Source organism: Grampus griseus (assembly GCF_964374135.1).
Source record: "Grampus griseus genome assembly, chromosome: 10".
NCBI lineage: Eukaryota > Metazoa > Chordata > Mammalia > Artiodactyla > Delphinidae > Grampus > Grampus griseus.
Window position 1 is genome coordinate 99,604,969 of NC_139004.1, and position 22,429 is coordinate 99,627,397.

The 22,429-nt window shown below is 51.0% G+C and overlaps 1 protein-coding gene across 1 annotated transcript; it reads right to left on the minus strand.

Annotated features, from left to right (window-relative positions):
- Positions 1–657: 657 nt before the first annotated feature.
- On the minus strand, positions 658–21,676 carry EFCAB12 (EF-hand calcium binding domain 12; the record flags this gene model as incomplete). Its single annotated transcript, XM_082662868.1, has 9 exons — positions 658–1,150; positions 1,830–1,886; positions 3,544–3,733; positions 7,030–7,228; positions 9,624–9,820; positions 11,809–11,965; positions 13,748–13,933; positions 16,546–16,994; positions 21,628–21,676. The coding sequence occupies 9 exons, from the start codon at positions 21,674–21,676 to the stop codon at positions 820–822; spliced, it is 1,815 nt and encodes a 604-aa protein (XP_082518994.1). The 3' UTR covers positions 658–819.
- Positions 21,677–22,429: the final 753 nt, after the last annotated feature.

Here is a 22,429-nt window from a genome sequence, read left to right on the forward strand (position 1 = left end):
GAGAAGGGAAGGGAGCAAGTGTTGACAACTCCTTCGTGAGATTTTGACTGTGAAGGGGAGTTTGAGGAGAGCCAGAGACATGAAATGTGAAATGTGAAGGGAATGTCTTGTCCAAGATCACACAGCTGGCACGCCGTAGGGTTGAGACTGCACCACACCTCACGAGACTGCGCCACGCCTCACGAATCCTGCTTGCCCTGTGGGCTGTGGAAGTCAACTGGGATGCTGAGCACAGAGGCACTGTGCTAACAGCAGCCCACAGGGTGTGTGTTGTGAAGGAAAATGTCTTGATGTGGGGGTCAGGTGGGCGAATCAGGGGAAGGGCTCACGAACCAGTGTGCTTGCACTTGTGAAAGGCCCAAGAGTTTTGGAAGTAGTGACCCAAATGGCTCATTCTTTGGGGGATGAGGGACACTTATTTCAAGAGAAGGGCACAGGGGTACCCACATTGCCTGCTGCTTCCTGGTGGGCCCTGAGATCCAGGATGAGAGGCTGGAGGTGCCATGCAGGCATCCCCATCAAAACCCCAGGCAATGTGTGTTTTTTTCCCAGGCTCAGGACCCCAGCTTGCCAACATCCCTCTGGCCACAGCTCCTGAGCAGGAAATCACATCAGCTGTATCACAGGTGACATGAGAAAAACTCCAACGTGGTTTATTTCAAAAGGACAGAGGTCAGGAGAGGGAAATGCTCAAAACCCACATCTTTCCCTGGACACATCCACTCTCTGACACACTGCACACTTTGAGTTTGGAGAGAGCTGGCCCGGGCCTTCCCACTGAAACGACTTCTGTTTGGTTCTTTGATACCGTCCCTGTGTCTACGGCTCTGGGCTGCTAGCTATACTGGCCCCCAGCCCAGGATGGCTAGGTTTGGTGACACTTGGGCCAGTCCAGTTGATGTGGTAGATCTTGGGGGCATCGTAATAGGCATAGGTCATGTAGTTCATGTCTTTAATGGGCCACCAGTGGTCGGGATGGTAGGTGGCTGAGTAGGCCTGGGACCGGTGTTGGACACAACTGAAGAGCGCCAGGCTCCGGTCCACGGTCACAGTGGGCAGGTAGAGCTTCAGCTTGTCCAGGAGGTGACCCGGCCAGAAGAAATTGGGATGGGTTAGCTGCGGACCACTGGGCCTCTTCGCCTTCAGCTTCCTGGAGAAGGAGAAGACACTGGGACGGTTGTCATGGAGACAGGTGGCGGCTGGGGCTGCTTCCCAGCGGAGCCCACCCGCTGTGAGCAGAGTGGAGGTGCAGCACCGTGCTAAGCACTCTAGTACTCAGCCCTCCCGACAGTGCTGTGCGGTGGGCTCTATTGTCCCATCTGCCTCACCAGCGAGGACCCGGAGGCCTAAGGAGGCTGAGTTATTTCTCCAAGACCACACAAGCCAGCAAGTGGCAGGGCACAGGCTTGAGTGCCAGTCTGCTGCCTCTAAACCCAAACTCTTAAGTGCACACTGTCTGCTCTGCAGAGGCATTTTAATGTGCTGTTCGAAATGCAGCCTCTGGAGCCAGCACAGCTGGGTCCGAATCCCTGCTCCACCACTTAATAGAGATGTGACTTTGAGCAAGATAGTCAAACTTCCTGTACCTCAGTTTCCTCTTTTGCAAAATGGGAATGCTAAGAGTAACTTCATAGGGTTGTTGAGAGGATTTACGTGAGCTAACATCTGGAGAGCAGTGTCTGCCTAGCACTCCTAAGTGTCATTTTATGCCCCTCAGCTCCTGGGCACTGAGTCCCAGGTGCAGTGCTGCCGTGTACCCTGCAACATGCGAGTCCTGGGCACCTTCCTCCTACCCGCCCCCCTCCCAGAGTTAGATGATCACTACGGACCTGGTGAATTCCTCAAACTTCTTAAAGCTGACTTTCTTGACTTTCTTCAGCATGTTCCTAGTGGAGAAGAGAGAGAGAGGTACCTTTTCAGGAGACAGGAAATCCAGGTCAGTGGGGCTTTGGGGAGTAGGTCAGTGTGACAGGGGGTCCACTTCTGAGCCCAGACCAGAGCTCTGAAAGGAGAACTTCTTCTGCCTGGGTGGGGCCCTGACTCTGTGCCCCATGCTCCAGTGGAACACACAGTGCGCTGGGGTGTCTAGACCTCTGGGCCCCTATTGGTCAGGCAGACAGGATGACAGCCCTGGGCTCAAGGCCTGGCTGGCTGGGTGACTTGGGGCAAGTCACTCCCCTTGTGGAGCCTCGGGTTTCTCATTTCCCAGCACAGAGACCTCCCAGATGGTTATGAGACATGCTCGGTAATCTGAGTCCTTTTGGGGCCCCTGACTCCCACTTGCCTTCCAGAGCTGAATCCAGCCTTGAGGACAAGGGCGGTGAAAGCTAAGGCCCCAAACCTCAGGCCTGGCAGACATCACTAATCACCGCAGCACACTTTCCCAGCAAGCCTGCGTCTGGCTCCAGCATCTTTCACAATGCATTCAAAGAAGCCAATGAAACCAGTCCACCCCTGCCCCGGGGGACATCTATCCTTTATAACTGTGGCCCACCTAAGCAGGACAAAAGTCACTTTCTCAGGTTCCCTAGGTTCATGGCTCAGGAACTGGTGGCAGCCACTCAGGGGCTGGAAGGCAGTCACTAGGGGATCAGAAAGGACTCTCTAGGCCACCACCTGCCCTGCTCATGCTCAGCTCTTCCCAACCAGGGCTGTGGACAGCCCCACCTGCAGACCTAGCCCACTCCTGCACTGGAGAACGCCATGACGGGGCAGGCTAAAACAACAACAACGATCAGTGCTCGAGTGCTAACTGCTAAGAAGCTTACTTGCATTTCTCATTGGTCCTCACTGTGTGTGGTATAGCTGTTGTGCCCATTTTACAGATGAACATACTGAGGCTCGGTGAGTAAGGTAGCTTGTCCATTTAACCGCTGGCCTGTTGGATTTCCACTCGGCTCTGCTACATCCCACCCCCGCTGTTCTGGCCAGACTACCCTAGCAGGCAGCTGGCAGTGACCTACGGTGTGGTTCCGTCTTGGGCCCCTCCCCCCCTCATGGTATCTGGTCAGCTGCCCCCTCCTCCCGCACTCTGCAGGGATGCTGCCGTTCTCCAGTCTGCAGTCACCACTGATGCTCGTTCATAGCCTGCCCTCGGGTCAACCTCCTGACAAAGGAGGACATTTTCTTAGAGAGGACTTGGGATCTGAGGGTCAGGGGGAGGCCCCAGTGCAGAGTTCTGTTCTCCTCCTGGGGGGCTGCAAGCCCACCTTTTGCCAGAGAAGGCAGGACAGAGAAGGGGCTGCCATCACTGTCCTTTGCAGGGGCCCTGACACCCAGCCCATAATTTGTGAAGGGTCCTCCCCCATTTCTCTAAGAAGTCCCTCTTTTTAACCTTTTCCAGAGAGCTTGGGGTCACATAGGATGTGGTCAGGAGGGTGGCTGTGTGGGAACGAGGCAAGGCGGCTGCAGAGACACGTGCCTGGGGACACGTGGCCAGTCCATGGTGATCAGTTGGGTTGGACATGCCAGGTTAGGACACAGACACTGGCACAACGTGACCCCCAGCCCCCCAGCAAAGGGGCAGCAGTGGGACAGGAGCACAGGCAGGGGAGGAGGGGGCCGACACTCAGCTTGTCAGGCTTCTGAGCCACAGGTTTGGAAACGCCCTGGGATCGGAGCAGGGCCTGGTTCGGACTGAAGATCTTCAGGTCCGAGTAGTAGCCTCCCGGTTGCCGGATTGGACGCACCTGGTCCTTCTGGAAAATGATCTTGTCCCCCGGGTACAGCAGGGCTGTGAGCAGCAAGAGAAATACGGCCTGTCAGCCCAAGACCCCTCCCCATACCGAGCCTTTGGGGCAGAGCGGGGGGTTTGTCTATTTGTTTTAACAAATTCACATTTTTGCTTGAAAAGATTTTTCTTATATACATTAAAAAAATTTTTATTGTTAAATCACTGTAGATTCACAGCACGTTGCAAACAGTAGCGCAGAGCGTCCCCCAGGCCCTCTCCCAGCCTCCCCTACGGTGGTGTGTGCATCACCGCAGCACGCTGTCGGGAGGCGCGGCTGGCGCGGTACCGCTCACAGGACCACAGGTGAGGGTGCCTGTTCACAGCTAGGGCAGCAGTGGCCCCGAGGCCTGGGGGTAGTTAGGACGGAGCGCTGCCCTACACCCCACTCTGCAGGGGCGTCCTGGTCAGAAGTCCAGGAGGAGGACGGGAGGGCTCACCCAAGACTTCACTAGATTAACTTAGACCCAGTCGCTGGCAGTTTTCTCCTCGTAAAGAACGTAAGAAGCACTGGGCTGGGGCTCCGCCCTCCTGCAGCTGCTGAGCAGGGCTTGTCCTAAGATGGTGACACACAAACATCTCATGTTCTGGACACAGTGATGGAGGGTTATTCTCCAGGTTATTAATGCTGGTTATTGGGGCGGGGAGGGCAGGGATTGCGGAGCTGAGAAGGGAAGGGAGGGAAGGAGGAGACGTGCCATGTCAACATTTTTTAAAGGTTTAAATGATTTTTGAAAACTACATTAAAAAAAAATATATATATATATATAGGGGCTTCCTTGGTGTCTCAGTGGTTGAGAGTCTGCCTGCCGATGCAGGGGACACGGGTTCGTGCCCCAGTCTGGGAAGATCCCACGTGCCGTGCAGCAGCTGGGCTCGTGAGCCATGGCCGCTGAGACTGCGCGTCCAGAGCCTGTGCTCCGCAACGGGAGAGGCCACAACAGTGAGAGGCCTGCGTACGGCAAAAAAAAAAAAAAAAAAATATATATATATATATATATATACACACACACACACACACACACACGACTTTAAAAATGATTTACATAAATAATTTTGTGTAAATAGTAAAGAAAGACTGTCCTTGTGAAAGGACAGTCACTAAAATATTATTGCTGGTCAACTCACGCTGGGGGGATTTTTATTTTTATGTTTTCAAAAAATATAAGTGAGCATGGATTATCTATAAAATCAGGGGGAGAAAAATAATAAAGCTATATTCAGTGGGGACAGGAAATGCCTCGATGTTCTGGAGTTCCGGCCCATAAGCTTGAGACCTTGAACACAAGCTCTAGCCTTGAACACAGACCTGGAAATCCCTGTGTTTGTGCTTCTTGGGCCACAGCAGATCATGCCTCTGTCATAAGGACAGCCAACAGATAGTGGCCAGGGCAGTGGTCAGAGATGGACCAGTGTCTCTTCCATCTAGACCAATCAGAAGCAAAAGGAAGCCCACCCACAGATGCTCCCATGTGCCCATGGGTGGTGGGATCCTGCAGACAGGTGAAGCTCACCTGTGTGCGGACCCAGAAGCCAGCAAAAGCCAGTGGTGGAGAGAATCAGTAGAGGCTCAAGCCTCTGGTGGGGACAGACCAAGGGGCACGTCCGGGGAAAAGACCTAGCCCACAGGAGCCTTCGGGTACCTGGCAAGCATGCTGGTATTTTAGAAGACACAGCTGCAGCTCCACCGCTAGCCAAGACCAGGGAATGTAAATGATCCAGGTAGACAAGGCTCCCCAGGGGAGGAGGAAGGAACGATGATGTGGTGAAAAGTTGGTGTCCAGAGCAGTGGGGTCTCCTACTGTCTCTGCCCTCCCCACCCAGGCGGGCAGCAAGTGGCCGCCCAACCAAGGGGTGGGCAGCGTGTGCAGCAGACAATGACCGTTTAGGCTGGTTGGCCTGTGTTCCTGAAGGCCCTTCGCCACTTCCCCTTGTATAGACCTGTTATGGGCTGACTTGTGTCCTCCCAAATTCATATACTGAAGCCCTAACTCCCAGAATCTCAGAATTTGTATTTGGAAATAGGGCCTTTCAAGAGGTGATTAAGCTAAAATGAGGCCGTTAGGATGGGTCTGAATCCAATCTGACTGGTATCCTTAGAAGAGGAAATCTGGACACACAGAGAGACAGCAGGGGTTCATGTGTACACGGAAAACACCATGTGAAGAGACAGCCAGAGGGTGGCCATCGGCAGGCTAAGGAGAGAGACCTCAGAGGAAACCAACCCTGCTGGCACCTTGATCTTGGACTTCTAGCCTCCAGAACTGTGAGAAAATACATTTCTGCTGTTTAAGCCCCCGGTCTGTGGTATTCTGTTATGGCAGTTCTAGCAAACTAATATAAGACCCAGGGCCCTGTACATTTAGCACGTGTTTCCCTCCATCTGGGGGAAAAGATGGAAACAATCAATTGTGACTGTTAACTCTTGTTCTCAGGTAAGTCACACTACTCTCTGGGGGCCCCCTTTTTTGAGAAAGCCACATGCCCAGTATGGCCACAGCTCCTTCCTGCAGAGTTCCTATGGGAAAACCTCTGCCCTCAAGTGCAGCTCACTCCGTGTTTTTAAAGCACAGACAGTGACCTGCCCGTTAAATAAATAAACTCATAAATGTGGGATGCCGGCATTGCTACATGGTCAGCAGGGGCTTATGGGGACACTCCCCTGTCCCATGTCTCAGAAGCACACACCCAGAGATGTGGAGGGTTCAGCTCTGCTTGCGTGTGTGAAAACACAATCCTTCCCCCACGCAGAGGGCAGAACCAGTAGGAAATCTCAGGGTGGAGGCCTGTGGTCTGAGCAGAGAGCAAAGGGCCTCAGCAGAACCTGTCTCCCGGTGCCTTCTTCCCTCCGTGTGGTAGAAGCACCAGGAAACAGGCCTGGCCTAGACAAGTGGTTTGGAGCACCCAGTGCATCACAGCAGTTACCACTTCCAGCCAGACTCCCTCTCTGAAATCGGGATCCTTTCTTTGTGCCCAACCTCTGGCTCCCTCACCTGGAACTCCTGGCCTGGCGCTTCCTGCTCTAGACTGGGGAACCCAGACCTCCAGGCCTGTGAAGCCTGCAGCCCTGCAGGGCTGTAAAATCCCATCTAAGAGCGAACCAGGCGGGGCTGTTCCTCCCTCCACCACCAACATCTCCCACCCCCACCGCCCGGCCCCGCAATGTCCCCACCACAGGCCGCAGCGGCGTGCTTTGATGTGTGTCAGCTGGAGAAGGACAGACCTCAGGTGGACGCCATCCTCGCCCTGGCTGTGGGCCCCCTTGGCACCTTCCGGAGGACCAGCCCCGAGGCCCTTACCTCTCATGAGGACGTCCTCGGTCAGCGGGAGGCTGTAGGATTTGCAGAGCTTCCAGCACTGCAGGTAGACCAGAAAGGTGCTGGTGCGCGACCTGTTGATCAGCGCCTCCATCTCCCCGTGGATGGTGGACGGGAGGCAGTGCTCATCAAAGTGCTTGTTCCCGCTGTGCTCCGTGTACTGGATGGAGGGGATGGTGAGCTGTGGAGAGAGCAGAGGCTGGCACTCACCCCTCCTCACCTCCTGGCCCAAGGCAGATGTAGAGCCTCATATACCTCCCCCCCCCAGGCCCCCGTGAGGGGCAACAGCAAAGAATGCAGGTTCTGAAGTCTGGCTTGGGAGGAAAAATCACACGTGGTCCAGGTGATCCCCGGAAGAGCATCTGAATGGTCAGCGTGTGCGGTTCTGTGTGCACAGCCCCTTACACGGAAGCGCACACACAACTGTATCATACATACACTAGGCCCTAGAGGTGTCCTGTTGAAACATTACATTCGACTGTCTGGCTGTGTGGGAATTTAAATTAGGTGCAGCCACATGTGACTTTGAAGTGGAAGCCACGTGTTAAGGATGACAGAGCAAGGTATTGAAGATATAGGTATTGACAGAGCAAGGTATTGAAGGTATAGAAGAGGCCTGGGGAGCGTACAGCCACTTTTGGCCTTATTTCTTTGTAAGGAAAGAAAAAGTCTATCTTTTTAAAGCTTCTAAAATCAGAATCAGCTGTTAATGGAGGTCATTGCTTACCTTAGTATGTATTATGAAGAAATGATTAAATAGCTATTGTGAGTATGAGAATGCATTTTTTTTTTGGCCGTGCCATGAGGCATGTGGGATCTTAGTTCCCCAACCAGGGATCGAACCCGTGCCCCCTGCATTGGGAGCGTGGAGTCTTAACCACTGGGCCGCCAGGGAAGTCCGAGAATGAATTTTTTATTTATTTAATTTTTTTAAGGTTTTTTTTTTCTTATTTTTTTGGCTGCATCAGGTCTTAGTTGCGGCACGTGGAATCTTCACTGGGGCATGCGGGATCTTTCGTTGCAGTGCGCGGGCTTCTCTCTAGTTGCGGCATGTGGGTTTTCTCTATCTAGTTGTGGCACATGGGCTCCAGGGCACGTGGGCTCTGTAGTTTGCGGCACGCAGGCTGTCTAGCTGAGGCGCGTGAGCTCAGTAGTTGTGGCGTGCGGGCTTAGTTGCCCCGTGGCATGTGGGATCTTAGTTCCCTGACCAGGGATCAAACCCACATCCCCTGCATTGGAAGGTGGATTCACTACTGGACCACCAGGGAAGTCCCCCGAGAATGCATTTTAAAATAGAAATCTCTTGTTCTAATTAAACCAAAGTAGTTTCTGACGTCTACTTGAATCACTGCTCTGATGTAGTCAACTATTAACAAAATTTTCCTTGTTTTTGTTCAAAAATAAATAAATACAATAAAATCAGAATCAGCAGAGTATAGCTTATAGGTCAAATCTGGCCTATCACTTGCTTTTATAAATAAAGTTTTATTGGCACACAGCCATACTCATCTGTTTAGCTGTTGTCTATGGCTGCTTCCATGCTACAATGGCAGAGCCGAGTTGTTGTGACAGAGACCACATGGTCTGCAAAGCCTAAAATGTTTATTATCTGGGCCTTTACAGGGAAAGTTTGCTGATCCTTGCTCTAACATTCTGGGTTTTCTCATCATGCAACTTAATCAGATCTTAGTCAATATAACACTTACCAATACCTGACATTTTATTTTATATATGTATATATATACATACATATTTATACTATAAAAAGTATATAGTAGAGGGACTTCCCTGGTGGCTCAGTGGTTAAGAATCCACCTGCCAATTCAGGGGATGTGGGTTCGAGCCCTGGTCCGGAAAGATCCCACATGCCGCGTGCACCACAACTACTGAAGCCCGTGCACCTAGAGCCCGTGCTCCGCAACAAGAGAAGCCACCGCAATGAGAAGCCCACACACCGCAACGAAGAGTAGCCCCCGCTCGCCGCAACTAGAGAAAACCCACGCGCAGCAAGGAAGACCCCAAGCAACCAAAAAGAAACAAAAAAAGTATATAGTAGAAAATATTTATTGATAGATAGTATTATATTAGTACTGTCTGCCTCCCTGACTAGACTCTCAGCTTCCTGGGGCCTGGGGCTGTTTTGTTCTAGGCAGCACCTAGAACGGTGCCTGACACATCACAGGCTCTCGATAAATATTTATTGGATGAATTAACTCAGGTAATCAGTTATTCCCTTCCTTCACTCGTCACATTGTTTCTGGAGTGTCTACTCAGCGCCAGGCCCCAGGCCAGGTTCCTGGATTCCAGCTGTGATGAAGATGGAGCCCTGGGCTCAGGATGTGAAGTCATAATTAAAGAGTTGGACGAAGGGGATACTTTCAGAAGCATCATCTCGTTTTATCTTCACAGAAACCTTGTGAGGTAAGTGCCATTCTTACATACAGAAGAGGCAACAGGGAGGTAAGGAAGCCCCCTACTAAGAGCTCCCCCGGCCAGAAGGTGATGCAGGGGCAGTGGATTTGAACCCAGGCCTGCCCAGTCTCCAAGCCCCATCCCTCCCCTGTTGGCGGGGGCACCTTGCTCTGCCGCTTCTTCTCGCGGTACCGCTTGCCCACATCGTCCATCTCCTCCAGGGTCATAGGCTGGGCCTCCATGTCGGTGTCGACCACGGGCACGGTCAGCAGGTCCATCTTGAGAGGCTCTGGGGCTAAATTCTCCTGCTGCTTCTTGGATGGACTCTGTGGGGAACCACTGTCCTTGGCAGATCTATAGTCTAGGAGCAGAGGGAAGAGACAGAGGAAGGAGGAACTGAGAGGGTGCCCAGCCCTGGAATCCATCAAGCAGTTAACCAGTGTCACCAAGCAGGTGCCCACGTGTCCGGTCAGTGCCATCTGAGGTGCACCTTGAAGGTGTCCCCTCTTCTGTTTCCAGTGTGGCCACCTCCTCCGTCACCTGCACCGTGGCCACAAGCCCTCCTGTTGCCATTCTCATCCTCTAGCATCCTGTTTCCAGGCCTCCACTGTCCCAGGAAGAAATGAAATCCTGGCCCTGCCACCTTTTAGTTTTGAGACTGTGGACAGGTGTTCAGCCTCTCCAAGCTTCAGCTTCCTCCTTGCAAAGCATGAATAGTAGCTCTGACCTCCCGGGACTGGAAGGAGAAAATGACCTAATGCTGTGGGTAAATGAGGGTAAAGCTCTGCAGCCCACAGGGGGTGCCCCAAAGCCACCGCCTTCTCCCTTGTAAGCCAGGCGTCCAGACTCTTGATGCTACTGCCCCTTTAAGCAAAGCAAGCGATACCCAAGTCCGCTTACCTTACCCACTGCTGCTCTCCAGGGAAAAGGAACTCAGTGAGGACACTGAGATAGCACTGGCCAAGCAGATACCTGCTCTTGGCTCTTAGGGAATAATAGGTCCCAAATACCTTTGCTGCAAACGTGTACCAGCACGTTTGTGTCTGGGGCACTCTGATCATTCAGCAAATAACTTGCAGCCAACTACGCGGATAATGATAAGCTTTGGTAATGCATAATGACAAGGCAAAAAGAGCATGGGTGGGAAAGCCCACCCAACTCCAGGAGACCTCAAGGATGCACCAGACACAAAGGGTACAGGATCTCATTACAGTGGGGGCACTCAGGTTCCCTGGGGTTCTGAGAGGGACGGAGACTGTGCCTGGGGTGACAGTGTCTCGGCCTGGAGGCTTGTTGAGACCAGAGGTCAGAAATCTCGCTCCCCTGTGGGACTGAGGAGGGGATGCGCTACGGGAGGCGTCTCTAAAACTACCCGTGAGGACGCTGAGCACCCAGCTCCGTGTAACCTTGAACTCCAGAGACCCCGCCCAAATCTTCACCTCTGTAAGGAAACCCCTCTGCTGCCCTCCCGGGCTTTTACATGACCTCAGGGAGGGCGAGGAGGTCCCCCCACGTCCACCCTCACAAACGTGTCTGAAATTAAATTCCTGCCAACCTGAGGGTGGGGACAAAGCAAGATCTGTTTCATTTAGAAGAAGAGAGAGGTGTTTATATTTGAGGAGGACTCTGGAATGGTGGGTAGTAGTCAAGGGAGGGCTTTAATTTTATCTATAGTTCAAAAAAATTTTTTTTACAATAGTGGCACTAACAATAAACAAACAAACAAACAAAAAACATGATGTACCCTGTGTTGTAAATTCATAGGCAGAGCTACGGCTGGTTCATTTATAACTTGCCTCTGTGCTTCCTCTGGATGGATGTGGCTTCACAAGCACACAGCTTGGCAAATGGAACTTGAGCTGTGCACAACCTATACAACTGTTCACAGCAGCCCGGCTAATATCCCTGATAGTAGAATACCAAAGTAGGTTTTCCAGTAAACTCTAAACATGTACTAATTCTAGTTTCTGAATTCTAGTTAACTTTTTATCAATAATATGTAGATTAATAGTGGGAAGGCCTTGGACCCACATACAAGTGGAAAGGCTTGCCGTTTGGGTCAGTCTCAGCCTATCAGGTGGGCTTTGATGGGCTAAAACCACCCTTTGAGAATCCTCCTTTAAGGATAGGGTTGGGCCTCATTCATCTTTGAATGGACCCGGGAGCTGGGCACTCAAGAGAATATCTACCCTGCGGTTGATCTCTGGGCCTGGAAATACCAGAGGGAGGCTTGGCCCACCTATAGTAAGCCAGAGGTGGAGAACACACTCAAGTGAGCCAAGGCTGCCTCCATCACACTGGCTCCCAGGATGCGGAAGTGGAGACACGGGGGTGGAGGTGGATATGTACACTCTGTTGCAGTTGCCAGGGTGCTTTTCTGCTGAGCCGAAGACCACTGCTCGCAGGTGCTGGCCAGGTTATCCACGGTGATGCTGTTGTGCTTTCCCAGAGAGCTGAGATACATCACGATGTCCTCCACCTCCTGGCTTTTCAGAGGGACTCCAACCTGAGGAGAGAAGAGAAGCCCCAAGGCGGGCGGGCAGACTCCAAACGTCCTGCCAGGACAGCCAGCCTGGCCTCACCTCCCCGTCTAGTTTCATCCTCAGCCACCCCCAGCTCACACCCAAGGTCTCTGCCCAGGAGCTCAGAGCCCTTCCCGGGGCCCTGAACACACCCTACACGTTCTCACCCTCTGCCTTTACTCAGACATTTCCCAATTCCTGCCTGAAAAACTCCTATCCCTCCTTCAAAACCCAGTCCAGACATATCGTCATCTTTGCAGAGTCTGTTACTTCTTCCTCTGGCCTCCCTCCCCACCCCATTCCAATCTCAATGACAGCCTTCCTGTGCTGGGCTGGAAGAAGGATTTCACGTCTGTCATCCCTGTCCATGAGGGACACATAAGCCTCCCTGAACTGAAGTAAAAAAGAATCGGAAATCTGATACACATTACTCCTTTAAGGATGGTGAGCAACTTCAGAGAAGTAAAATGCTTGCCAGCAATATCGAATATTCAAGAAGAAAAGTTTTAAAGGAAATACAACTTCATCAGCTTCTTTAGACTGTAGATATTATTCACTGAGCTTTACTTAAAGAAGATCAGAACTTACCTGGTGCTAAAGGACTTAATGTTTTATCTTTTTGGTTACATTGATTAACAACTCTTCATTTTTTGTTGTTTTAAATGCTTTGAAATGTTGTTTCGATAATTACATGTCATAAAATGATAGTGGGAAAACTGGTGATAATTTAAGACCATAAAAGATGTAGCATTCCCCTTCCTAAAGTTTTTTTAAAAGGTATCTTGTATTCAAAATATATAAAAGCTTAATTCACCCAGACCAGGAGTCGGCAAACTTTTTCTGGAAAGGGCCAGATAGTAAATATTTTTAGGCTCTGGGAGCCACGTGATCTCTGTCACCACTACTCAACTCTGCCCTCCTAGCATGAAAGCAGCCATGTCGATATGTAGAATAATGGGTGTAGCTGTGTTCCAATAAAACTTTATTTACAGGAAAAAAACCTTTATTTACAAAAACAAGAGACTGGCTGGATTTGACTCCTGGGCCATGGTTAGCAAACCTCTGCTAGACCGATGGAAGGGATAACGGGAATGTTCTATGTCTGAGGGATCCAGTGGAGGAACCACTCACCACATGTGACTATTGAGCACTCCAACTGTAGCTGCTGTGACTGAGGAACTGGATTTTTATTTATTTACAACTAATTTGAATTTTTGAAGAACCTGTGAAAGTGTGGTCCGTGGACCTGTACCACAGGCATCGCTGGGAGCTTGTTAGAATGCAGCATCTTGGGGGGACTTCCCTGGCGGTCCAGTGGTGAGGACTCCGCGCTTCCACTGCGTTTTAACAAGAAGCTGCATTTTAACAAGATGGAAGCTGAGAGAGAGGCTGCATTTTAACAAGACCCCGGGTGAGTCATATGCCAATGACGGTTCCAGAAGTTCTAGAAGGTTCTAGAGGCAGGACTGAAGGCCCAGCTCTCTCTGTGCTCAGTTCTGGGGTGATTCCCCAAGCAGCTGGCGGCTTATGGGGCTGACTCCGCAGACTTCCCACTCAGCTAGGGCCTTTCAAGGTCAGGTCAGTGCAGGGTGGCTTTAGGGGTCTGATGGGGCCTCAGGTTAAGCCACATATACCAGTGCGGCTTTATAAGTAATACGGCTGATGGTCGGAGCAGGATCTGGGGAGGGGGCAGCAGGGGGAGGGTGGTGCATGGGCGCCCTCCATCCCCCAGTCAGGCCAGCCTCGGGGGCGGGGGAGGCGCTTACCGCCTTCAGAGCCGTGATGAACTCCTCCCTGGAGATCCTCTGGTTCTTGCCCTGCTCCACCTTGTGAAATATCTCCTGGATCTTGATCTTGTGGCTGCACAGGTAAGAGTACAAGGCCGACAGGGCAGAGGGTTTGGGCAGTGGTAGCGGGGGCACCTGCCGGTGGAGGGGTCGCGGGCTTTTCTTCTGAAAAAGGCAAGAGAGTGGGGTAGAGGGGAGAGTTTGGGGGAGACAGGCCGATGGAGCTAGATCCCCAGAGTAAGAAGTGGGAGAGAGAGAGTCTGAGCCACCCTGAACAGACAGCAAGGGGAAGGGCAAGGAGCGCTGGATTCCGGCAGGTGCGTCCTGCCACGGGACGCCTGGGGGATCTGGCTTCTCTGGGCCTCCAACTTCCCATGAGAAACAAGAGGCTTGGACAATATGAGAAGTAAAACTTTCTTCTTATCCACATCTCTCCTGTCAGACCAGTCAGTATTCTAATTGCACTGGGCTCTCGGTGCACATTCATGCCCCAGCCCGGAGCTTCCTACTGCCGCTGCCCTCACCTCCCAGCCTCTGCCCCTTCTGGGCCTCCTGCCTGGAACACCTCTCCTTCTTTCTCTTCCTGTCCAAATCCTACTCCTCCATTTCCAGGTGAACGGGAATGCAGTTAGCCCTCCGGGTCCACGGGCTCCACATCCACGGATTTAACCAACCACAGATAGAAAATATTCCCCCCCAAAATTCCAGAAGGTTCCAAAAAGCAAAACTTGAATTTGTCATGGCTGTTGGCTGTCAACTATTTACATAAAATTTACATTGTATTTATATGGCATTTACGTTATACTAAGTATTCTAAGTAATCTATGATTTATCCTCCTTATACGGAGGATGCTTGGGGATTATATACAAATACTCTGCCCTTTTATATATGGGACTTGGGCATCTTCAGATGTTGGTATCTGTGGGGTCCCCCCCGACAGATGCCGAGGGAGACTGTACTTAGGAATAATGTTCCTTTACTTTGGTGCAGCACTTGACAGATTACAAAGGGCCTTGCTGTTCCCTAGCTTATAGCCCCTCAGGGTATTAGAGTCTATTCATGGCCTGTGGCAAACTGTAGAGTCCTTAATCTGCTCTGTCCACCTCTGCCGCTAGCATGGGAACATCTTGAGAGCATGACCATGTTTTATTTAGCTACATACCCCACCTCCTATCCTTGTACTCAACAAAGCCCCCAGCCCTCTGCAGGTAGGCAGTGATGGTTTGCTGAATGAAGAAAACAATGCTGTGAATTCGGTATGAGGTATTAGTTTCCCTTTTTTTTACAAATGAAGAAACAGGCTGAGAGGTGAAGTGACCTCCCCGGGCTCACACAGCAGGTAAGCGGTGGAGCTGGGTTTCTAACCCAAGACCTGTGCTTATACCTAGATGGTGTGCTGCTGGCAGGAAAGCGTGTGCTGGACCCATGAAAGTTGGCTTTTGACTGTGATTACACCAAGGACTGACTCTGAAGTTTGGGGGCCAACCCAGATGACATCAGTAAGTCTACAATAATAATAAAAATGGCAAACATTTATTGAGTGCTCACGATACGCTCAGCACTGTCTCAGGCACCATATATAAATGAGTCCATTTAGATGTCACAGTGGCCCTAGGAAGCAGGCACAATGGTTATCCCCACTGAACAGCTGAGGAAACTAAGGCCCAGATCATACAGCTAGGAAGGAGCAGAGCTGGGTTTAAACCCAAGTTACCTAACCTCTTATGCCAGCTTTACCTGAACTGGGAGAAATTTCAAGTGTCTGTATTGTAAGGAGATGTCCCATACAGTGTCTGTGTTGCAAAGAGTTGGAAGATGAGGGCTTTGGTTACTGACTGCCATTTACCATCCCTATGGGTTTGGACAATGTATGGCCTCACTGAGCTTCTATTTTCATATTTATAAAAGGGACTTATATGTATAATGTATATAAATACATATACAAATTTATAAAAAATTTTCTTCCAACCTCCCAGCTGTGATCCTCACAGTAGCCCTGTGAGCACCTGCTGGCACATATAGTCCCTCAACAAATGAATGAACCAATGAATGAACAGTGAGTATTCAAAATGCCCCACAGATGAATGCCAGGGATGATTCCTCCCAGGGTGGTTTTAAGATATAGTCGCAAATTCTTCAACCCTCCTCCCTTCTAAGGTGGAGCTCAACCCCCTTCCCCTCGAATGTGGGCAGTATTTAGTGACTTGCTCCTGACAAACAGACCGTGGTAGAAGTGATGGTGTGAAACTTCTGAAACTGAGACCTCCTGAGATGAGGTTATAAAAGGCATTGCAGCCTCCTCCTTGCTCTCTTGGACGTTTGCTCTGGGGGAAGCCGGCTGCCATGTGGTTAGGACACTCGAGCAGCCCTGGGAGAGGCCCATGTGGCCAGGAACTGAGGCCTCCTGCCAGCAGCCAGCTTGGAAGCGGGTCATCCTGCCCAGTCAAGCCTTCAGGTGTCTGTGGCCCAGGCCAGCATCTTGAGATGAGAGCTTGAGCCAGTGCCATCCAGCTAAGCTCCTCCCAGCTTCCTCATTCTCAGAAGCAGTGACATAATGAACATCTGTTGCTCTAAGTCACCTTGGGGGTATTTGTTATGCAGCAATAGATAACAAATACACCTTTTTAGGACTTCTGTTTGCTCCCCTGGGACTGGGAGGGGGATGGTGGGTGGGGGTGGGGGTAAAAGATCCCCATCCTGCTTAATTCAAGGGAGTGAAATGACAGCATGCCCCTAACACCCGAAGTGTCTGCATCTGGCAAATGGGGCTGCTCACCTCGGTGTCTCTGGGAGTGGCCAGCTGGCCCATCAGCTGGGCCTCGTGCTCCTTCTGGCTCTCGTGTAGGACCTTGGCCTCCGAAGGCGTGAGTCTGGACTTGTTCCGCAGCCACCTCTCTATGCTGCCAAATGACTCCAGGTCCTGCCGAACCCTCAGCCTCTGGGTCAGCCAGGCCCTTGGGTCCTCTGGCTGTTCTTGGATGTCCCCAACTTCCAGGGCTTTGGAGCTGGGGGTGGGCTCGGGGGGAGCCTGGGGGTGGGGGGTGGGATTGACGGGCATCAGAGCCTCCTTTCGAGGCAAGAAGATGATCCTCCGGCGGCTCTGAGGCAGGTGGAAGTCCTCCTGCTTGAACTGCTTGAAGCAGTGGGCGATGACCGCGTCAGGGTTGAACACGAGCTCCTTGCTGGCACGTCCATCGTCAACCAAGTACTCAGACTGGCGCAACCCTGGAAGAGGGTTAGAAGGTGAGTTCCTTTCAGGAAGAGGACCAAAGGAGTCAGGAAGGAGAAATGCTTCAGCACCAGGCTGGGCATCAGGGCACCTGGGTTCCAGGCCTGGCGTTATTGTTGCCTCGCTATGATGATGAAAATAATTACATCTAACGTGACTGGGCAATCCCAACGGCAGGCACTATGCTAAGAGATTTATATGCGTTCTCATGAAACTTCTTAGATTCTAATCTTACTCCACCCCACTCCCCCCGCCCCCAGTACCCCTTGGCAATCAGAATGATCTTTCAAAAATGCCATTCTGATCTGGTCTGATCAACTGAGGCAGCCTAGTGCCGTAAAGCACAGAGGCTTTGCAGCCAGAACGTTCCGGTCTGAGTTCCGGTCCTGCCGCTTACTGGGGGCATGATCACTTATCCTTGCAGGGTCTCAATTTTTTCATCTGTAAAATGGGGATAATGATGATACCTACCTTATTGAGTGGTGGAGATGTTTAGAATCAGTCCAGTTTGTTCATAATAAGTGCACTGTTACTATTATTTTTTTATATACTTACCCTCCCATTTTGAAATACTTCCATGACTTTTCATAGTCCTCAAAATAAAGTCCCATAACCCTCCTCCGCCAACCTTTCCTGCCTCATCACTTGCCTGTCTTTCCTTACCCTGTCCTGATGTCTTGGCGTTCTCTCTGTTCCCTGAATGATCCAAGCCCCATCCTGCCTAAGGGTTCCGCACACGCTGCTCCCCCTGCCAGGAATGCTCCCTCCCCCATCCATCGCCTCCTCACTCCTCCTCATTCTCCACGTGTCAGACCAAATGTTCACTCTCCAGCTTCAGGCTGCGTTGTATCCTCCTGTTATCTCTGTACTTTTCCTTCAGACCACTTATCATAAGTATGTAAATCAAGGGTTGCAAACTGGCAGCCCTCATACTGAACGAGGCTTAGGGTCCTGTTTTGCTTGACATACTTGTTTGCTTAAACTTTTCCAGTTTGCACTGCGTTAGGCTGGGGCATGCGCTCTGCAGCTTGCCATAGGCCTCACCATTCCCTATCGTCTCACACGCAGCTCATTTCATTCAGTAAGGGCTTGGTTCAGGCAGACAGTTGCATTTGAAACCCCTGGTGCAATTATTTGGTTTATGTTTTTCCAATACACCGTGAACCGAGATCTCATCTCTCTTGTTCCCTGCTGGAGTCCCAGCACCTCCACGGTGCCAACATATAGTGGGAGCTCAGTAGATATTTGGTGAGTGAGTGAATGGCAAGTGGACAGACGTAACAGGTTGGCATCATGATTTACACCCATTTTTACAGGTAAGGACACCGACCCCAGAGAGGCCCAAGGTCACACAGCTGATTAGTAGCAGAGCTGGGACATGAACTTTGGTTTGGCCCCAGAGCTCAACTCTTAGCCATTACTTGATATTACCCCAGGCTGTCACCTAATCCTGCTGAGTCTCAATTCTTTTATGCCTAAAATGATATAAACTCTCCTGTAGCAACCTCCCGAAGCTATTATGAAGATCAAATGAATAACACGTGTGGGAATGTTCTGAAATTCAGAAGGGATAAAGCATTATTATTAAAAATATTGTCACCATCATTTTCCTTCTAAAACCCAAACTCTCCTGCTTAAAACCCTTCTATTGCTCCCAGCTGCCTCTAGAATAAAGTTCCATCTCCTTAACTTAGCCTCACCTGTCCCACCCACCCCTGCCAACCCCTCTAATTTCTCCAGCTCCTTCTCTCATTCCTTCTGCCTCACCTTGTATTTGTACCCAAACTAAGCTGACTGTGGTTCCGTAGTTCCCTCCTCCTGCCCCCCCACAAACCGTGCTCTTTCCTGTCTTTGAAACACGCTTCTGTCTCTCCCCTGTTCACTTGATTATTCCCTACTTAGCCTTTGAGGCTCAGCTCAGGCATTACGGTCGCCTGAAGCACCCCAGGCTCTCCCTCGTCCCCCTCTTGGTCCCCATAGCCCCTATGTTTAGCCCCCTCATAGCATTTACCATATTTTTCTGGATGAAGATACTTTTCTTTCCCAACAGCCTGTGAGTTTCCCAATGGCGGGAACTGTGTCTTACTTCCTGTGCGTCCCCAGTACCCAGCCTGGCACAAAGTGAACAGTGAGTACATTTGTTAAGTCCCTTTACAATGCCCACGTATTCCTTTCATAGTCAGAAAATAATTAAAGTATGTATACATCAATGTGGACAGAAGTAAGTACTTCTCAACAACCCATTTATCATTTCTTTGAGGACAAGATGTTTGGTACGACTGAAAATTTAGTCATTCATCAAACCAGCATTTACTGAAAGTTACCCAGTGCTTGGTACTGGCTGGGTGCCCAACAGGCAGTGTGCTGGCACAGAACAAGGTGGGGTAACCAGAGGGGTTACAAGGTGGTTTCAGTCAGGGGAAAGACGCTGACCGAGGGATCTGGGAAGTCATCGTGCAGTAGGGGACGTTGAGTGTGCTTTCAGAATGAGTTTGGTTTCAAGGGATACAGGGGCCAGCATGGGGATCAATCAGGGTGGGGTTTAGGGACTTCAGGGTTACTAAACTGTTTCACAAATTGGAAGCACATTGTGTGTGAAGGAGGAGGTTAATGGAAGAAAATACAGTTGGAGTGATCTGCAGCACCAGGTTCAGGGGTTTAAACTGTACTCTGCAGACCGTGGGAACGCATTCAAAACATGCTCCTCACTGGTCTCGCCTCTTCCACTTGTGCCCCCCCTAGACACCAAATCCATGATCTGCCTTTAGCCAGAGGCATCCCTTCCCCCCTGAAACCCTGCAATGGCTTCACTGAAATGGCTTCTCCTGCTCTTAGAGTAAAGGACGCTCTTTCACAATGGCCTGCAAAGCTACCTTGCTGGGACTCGGTTCCTGCATCCTCCCTAACCTCCCCCTACGCTCCTTCCCTTCCAGAGTGAAGGCTGTAGGCCCACCAAGCTTGCATTCTAGTAGTCTTTGGGGTCCTCTGTCCGTTGATAGAAAAGTGAGGCGGGCTCTTCGAATAAAAGAGGTCACCATGTGGTTGTGGGTAGAGCCTGTGTGAAAATGTTCCCCAGGGATTAATGAGGCAAGCTCTCAGCGGCCAACTAGTCCCATTGCCTGCCCAGGTCAGGGAACTCTTTCTACAACGCCCCTGCGGACTTTGCCTGTTTGTATACCTCCAGTGACAGGGTGTTCTCTACTTAACATTGTGAGTGCCTAATTCTAACTGCTAGAAAAGACTTCTTTATATTGACCCAGAATTTGTTTCCCTGGAATTTCTACGACCCTTGGTCCTAGTCCTCTCCCACTGATGCCCCAGAAAATACATTTGTTCCCTGTTTTCTGGGACAGCCCTTCAGGTGTCTGGAGACAATTCACTACTTCCTTGAAATTCTCTCCTCTTCTCTTGGCTTCTGATACAAATCTCTCCCTAAGTTCCATCCTACCTCTCTGGCCACTTGTTCTTGGCCTCTCTTTTCCTACCCACTCCTAAAATGTAGATAGCCTCCAGGCTTACACTTGGGCACTCTTTTTTTTTTCCCCCAAACACTCTCCTCCACTCTCATTTCTGTGGCCCTGCATATGCAGAGGACACCCATACCCATATTTATGACTTGGAATTAGCTCCAACTTTCTACATACAGTTGCTCCTAAAGCATCTCAACTTGTACGGCCTACAAGGATCTCCAACTCAACCAAGACTGAACTCTTTCCAAGTTCCCCATCCAATCAGCCCCCTCTAGCCTGGCACCTTTCCCTCACCTCCCAGTGTCTTTGGCCTGGGAATTTGGGACAGTCCCAGATCACCCCATTCCCAACATTGTGAGTTTGCCAAGTCAGACTCTGCATTTGCTGACGCTCCCAATCCAATCCTGTCATTCTCAGTGGCTTCCCCATCTCCTGGCTCACAAGATCTCTCCTGCTCTGTCCCTTCTGACCCCTCTTGCCTCTCATCTCCAGCAACACTCAAACTACCAGCAGTTTTCTGAGGACCTCATGTCTCTGGGCCTCTGTGCATGCCGTTCCCTTGGTCTGGAATACCTTTCCTCCCCCTTTTGGCTTGGATAACTCCTTGTATCCTTAATTGAAGCTCCAGTGTAAAGAGCTCTCCAGGACCTTGGAATCATTCCTCCCCATCCTCTGCACTTAGCAGACCTCTTACTCCTAGGTGTCACCCCTGGACCCAGTATTCATCCCTTCTTCTGTAAGTATCCATTTATCTGGCTTTCACCTCTGAAGTTGCAGCGCTTGTCAAAGACAGCAGGCTATCACCAAAATTTTGAAGACTGTTGGTCTTCTCCATGCCTCTTCTCCCATACTGAACACACTAATGTCTAGCGAAGAAGTAGGGCCAGCCAGAGGGCCTGGACACCTTTCCCGGGCCCATGGATTGGGCCGCTAGTTCCAAGCCAAAGCAACTCGGCCTGCTCCTCCAGCCCGGGCAAGGAAATCTGAGAAACATGCACGACCTGCCCCCGACTCCCTGGCAACCCCGCACCCAGAGAGAGGACGACACAATGAGATATCCGTCCCTGTCGTAGTCCTCACCCCACTTGCACCCGTCCACCCGGGGGTTGAGGGCTTCCTGGAGCTGGCGTTGATTCCCGGGAGCTTAGGGTGAACTTACGGAGCAGAGACCGGAACACAGCCTCGTACTCTTCAGAAAAATAGTCCATGGTCGCGGGGCCGGAAGCGGGTGCTGAAAAGAGTGTGTGAACGTGCGTGTGTGCGTGGTGTGTGTGTGTGTGTGTGTGTTTGCTTGCGCGGGGGTATGGGGTACCAGAAAAACAGTAATACCAAGTTTGCAAGAGACCCGTGACTTGCAGAACTTGGACGCAACTGTTGCCGAGACTACGGACGCCCCGCGCTGATTGGCTGGATGCCGCCACGTGACCGGAGGCCCGCGGGGAGAGGATCCGCCCGAGCGGGAGACCCCGACAGTCTCGCTCCCTTCGAGGGTCCTGGGAGGGGACTTGGAGGAAGCCGCGAGGAAATGGTGCAGAGCATCCGGCTCCGCAAAAGACAGGATTTCTTAGGTTGGCCCAGTGGCCCTTGAATCTGGAGTAATAAATCCCAGGTTTTCCTGTAAGCCGTAGTGTCTTCAGCAGTTCTCTACATGTTTAGGGCTGTGTTCTCACCCAAAGAACAGGCGCTCCCTCCTCCAGAGGGAACCCGAGAGGGTCGTGGCCAAATAGAGGCAGTGTTTTTGGTATGCTTTGTCCCTGAAAGACAGGGTGCTATGGTTTGGAATTATAGAACCTGAGAACTGGAGTATTAATAATATTTGAAATGTCCATTGACTGATGAATGGATAGACAAAAGGTGGTCTATCCAAACGACGTTATATTATTTAGTCATAAAAAGGAATGAGGTAGTGACACATGCTGCTGAGACAGGCTGGGACCTGGCACCCTTTGCTGCAGTGCTTA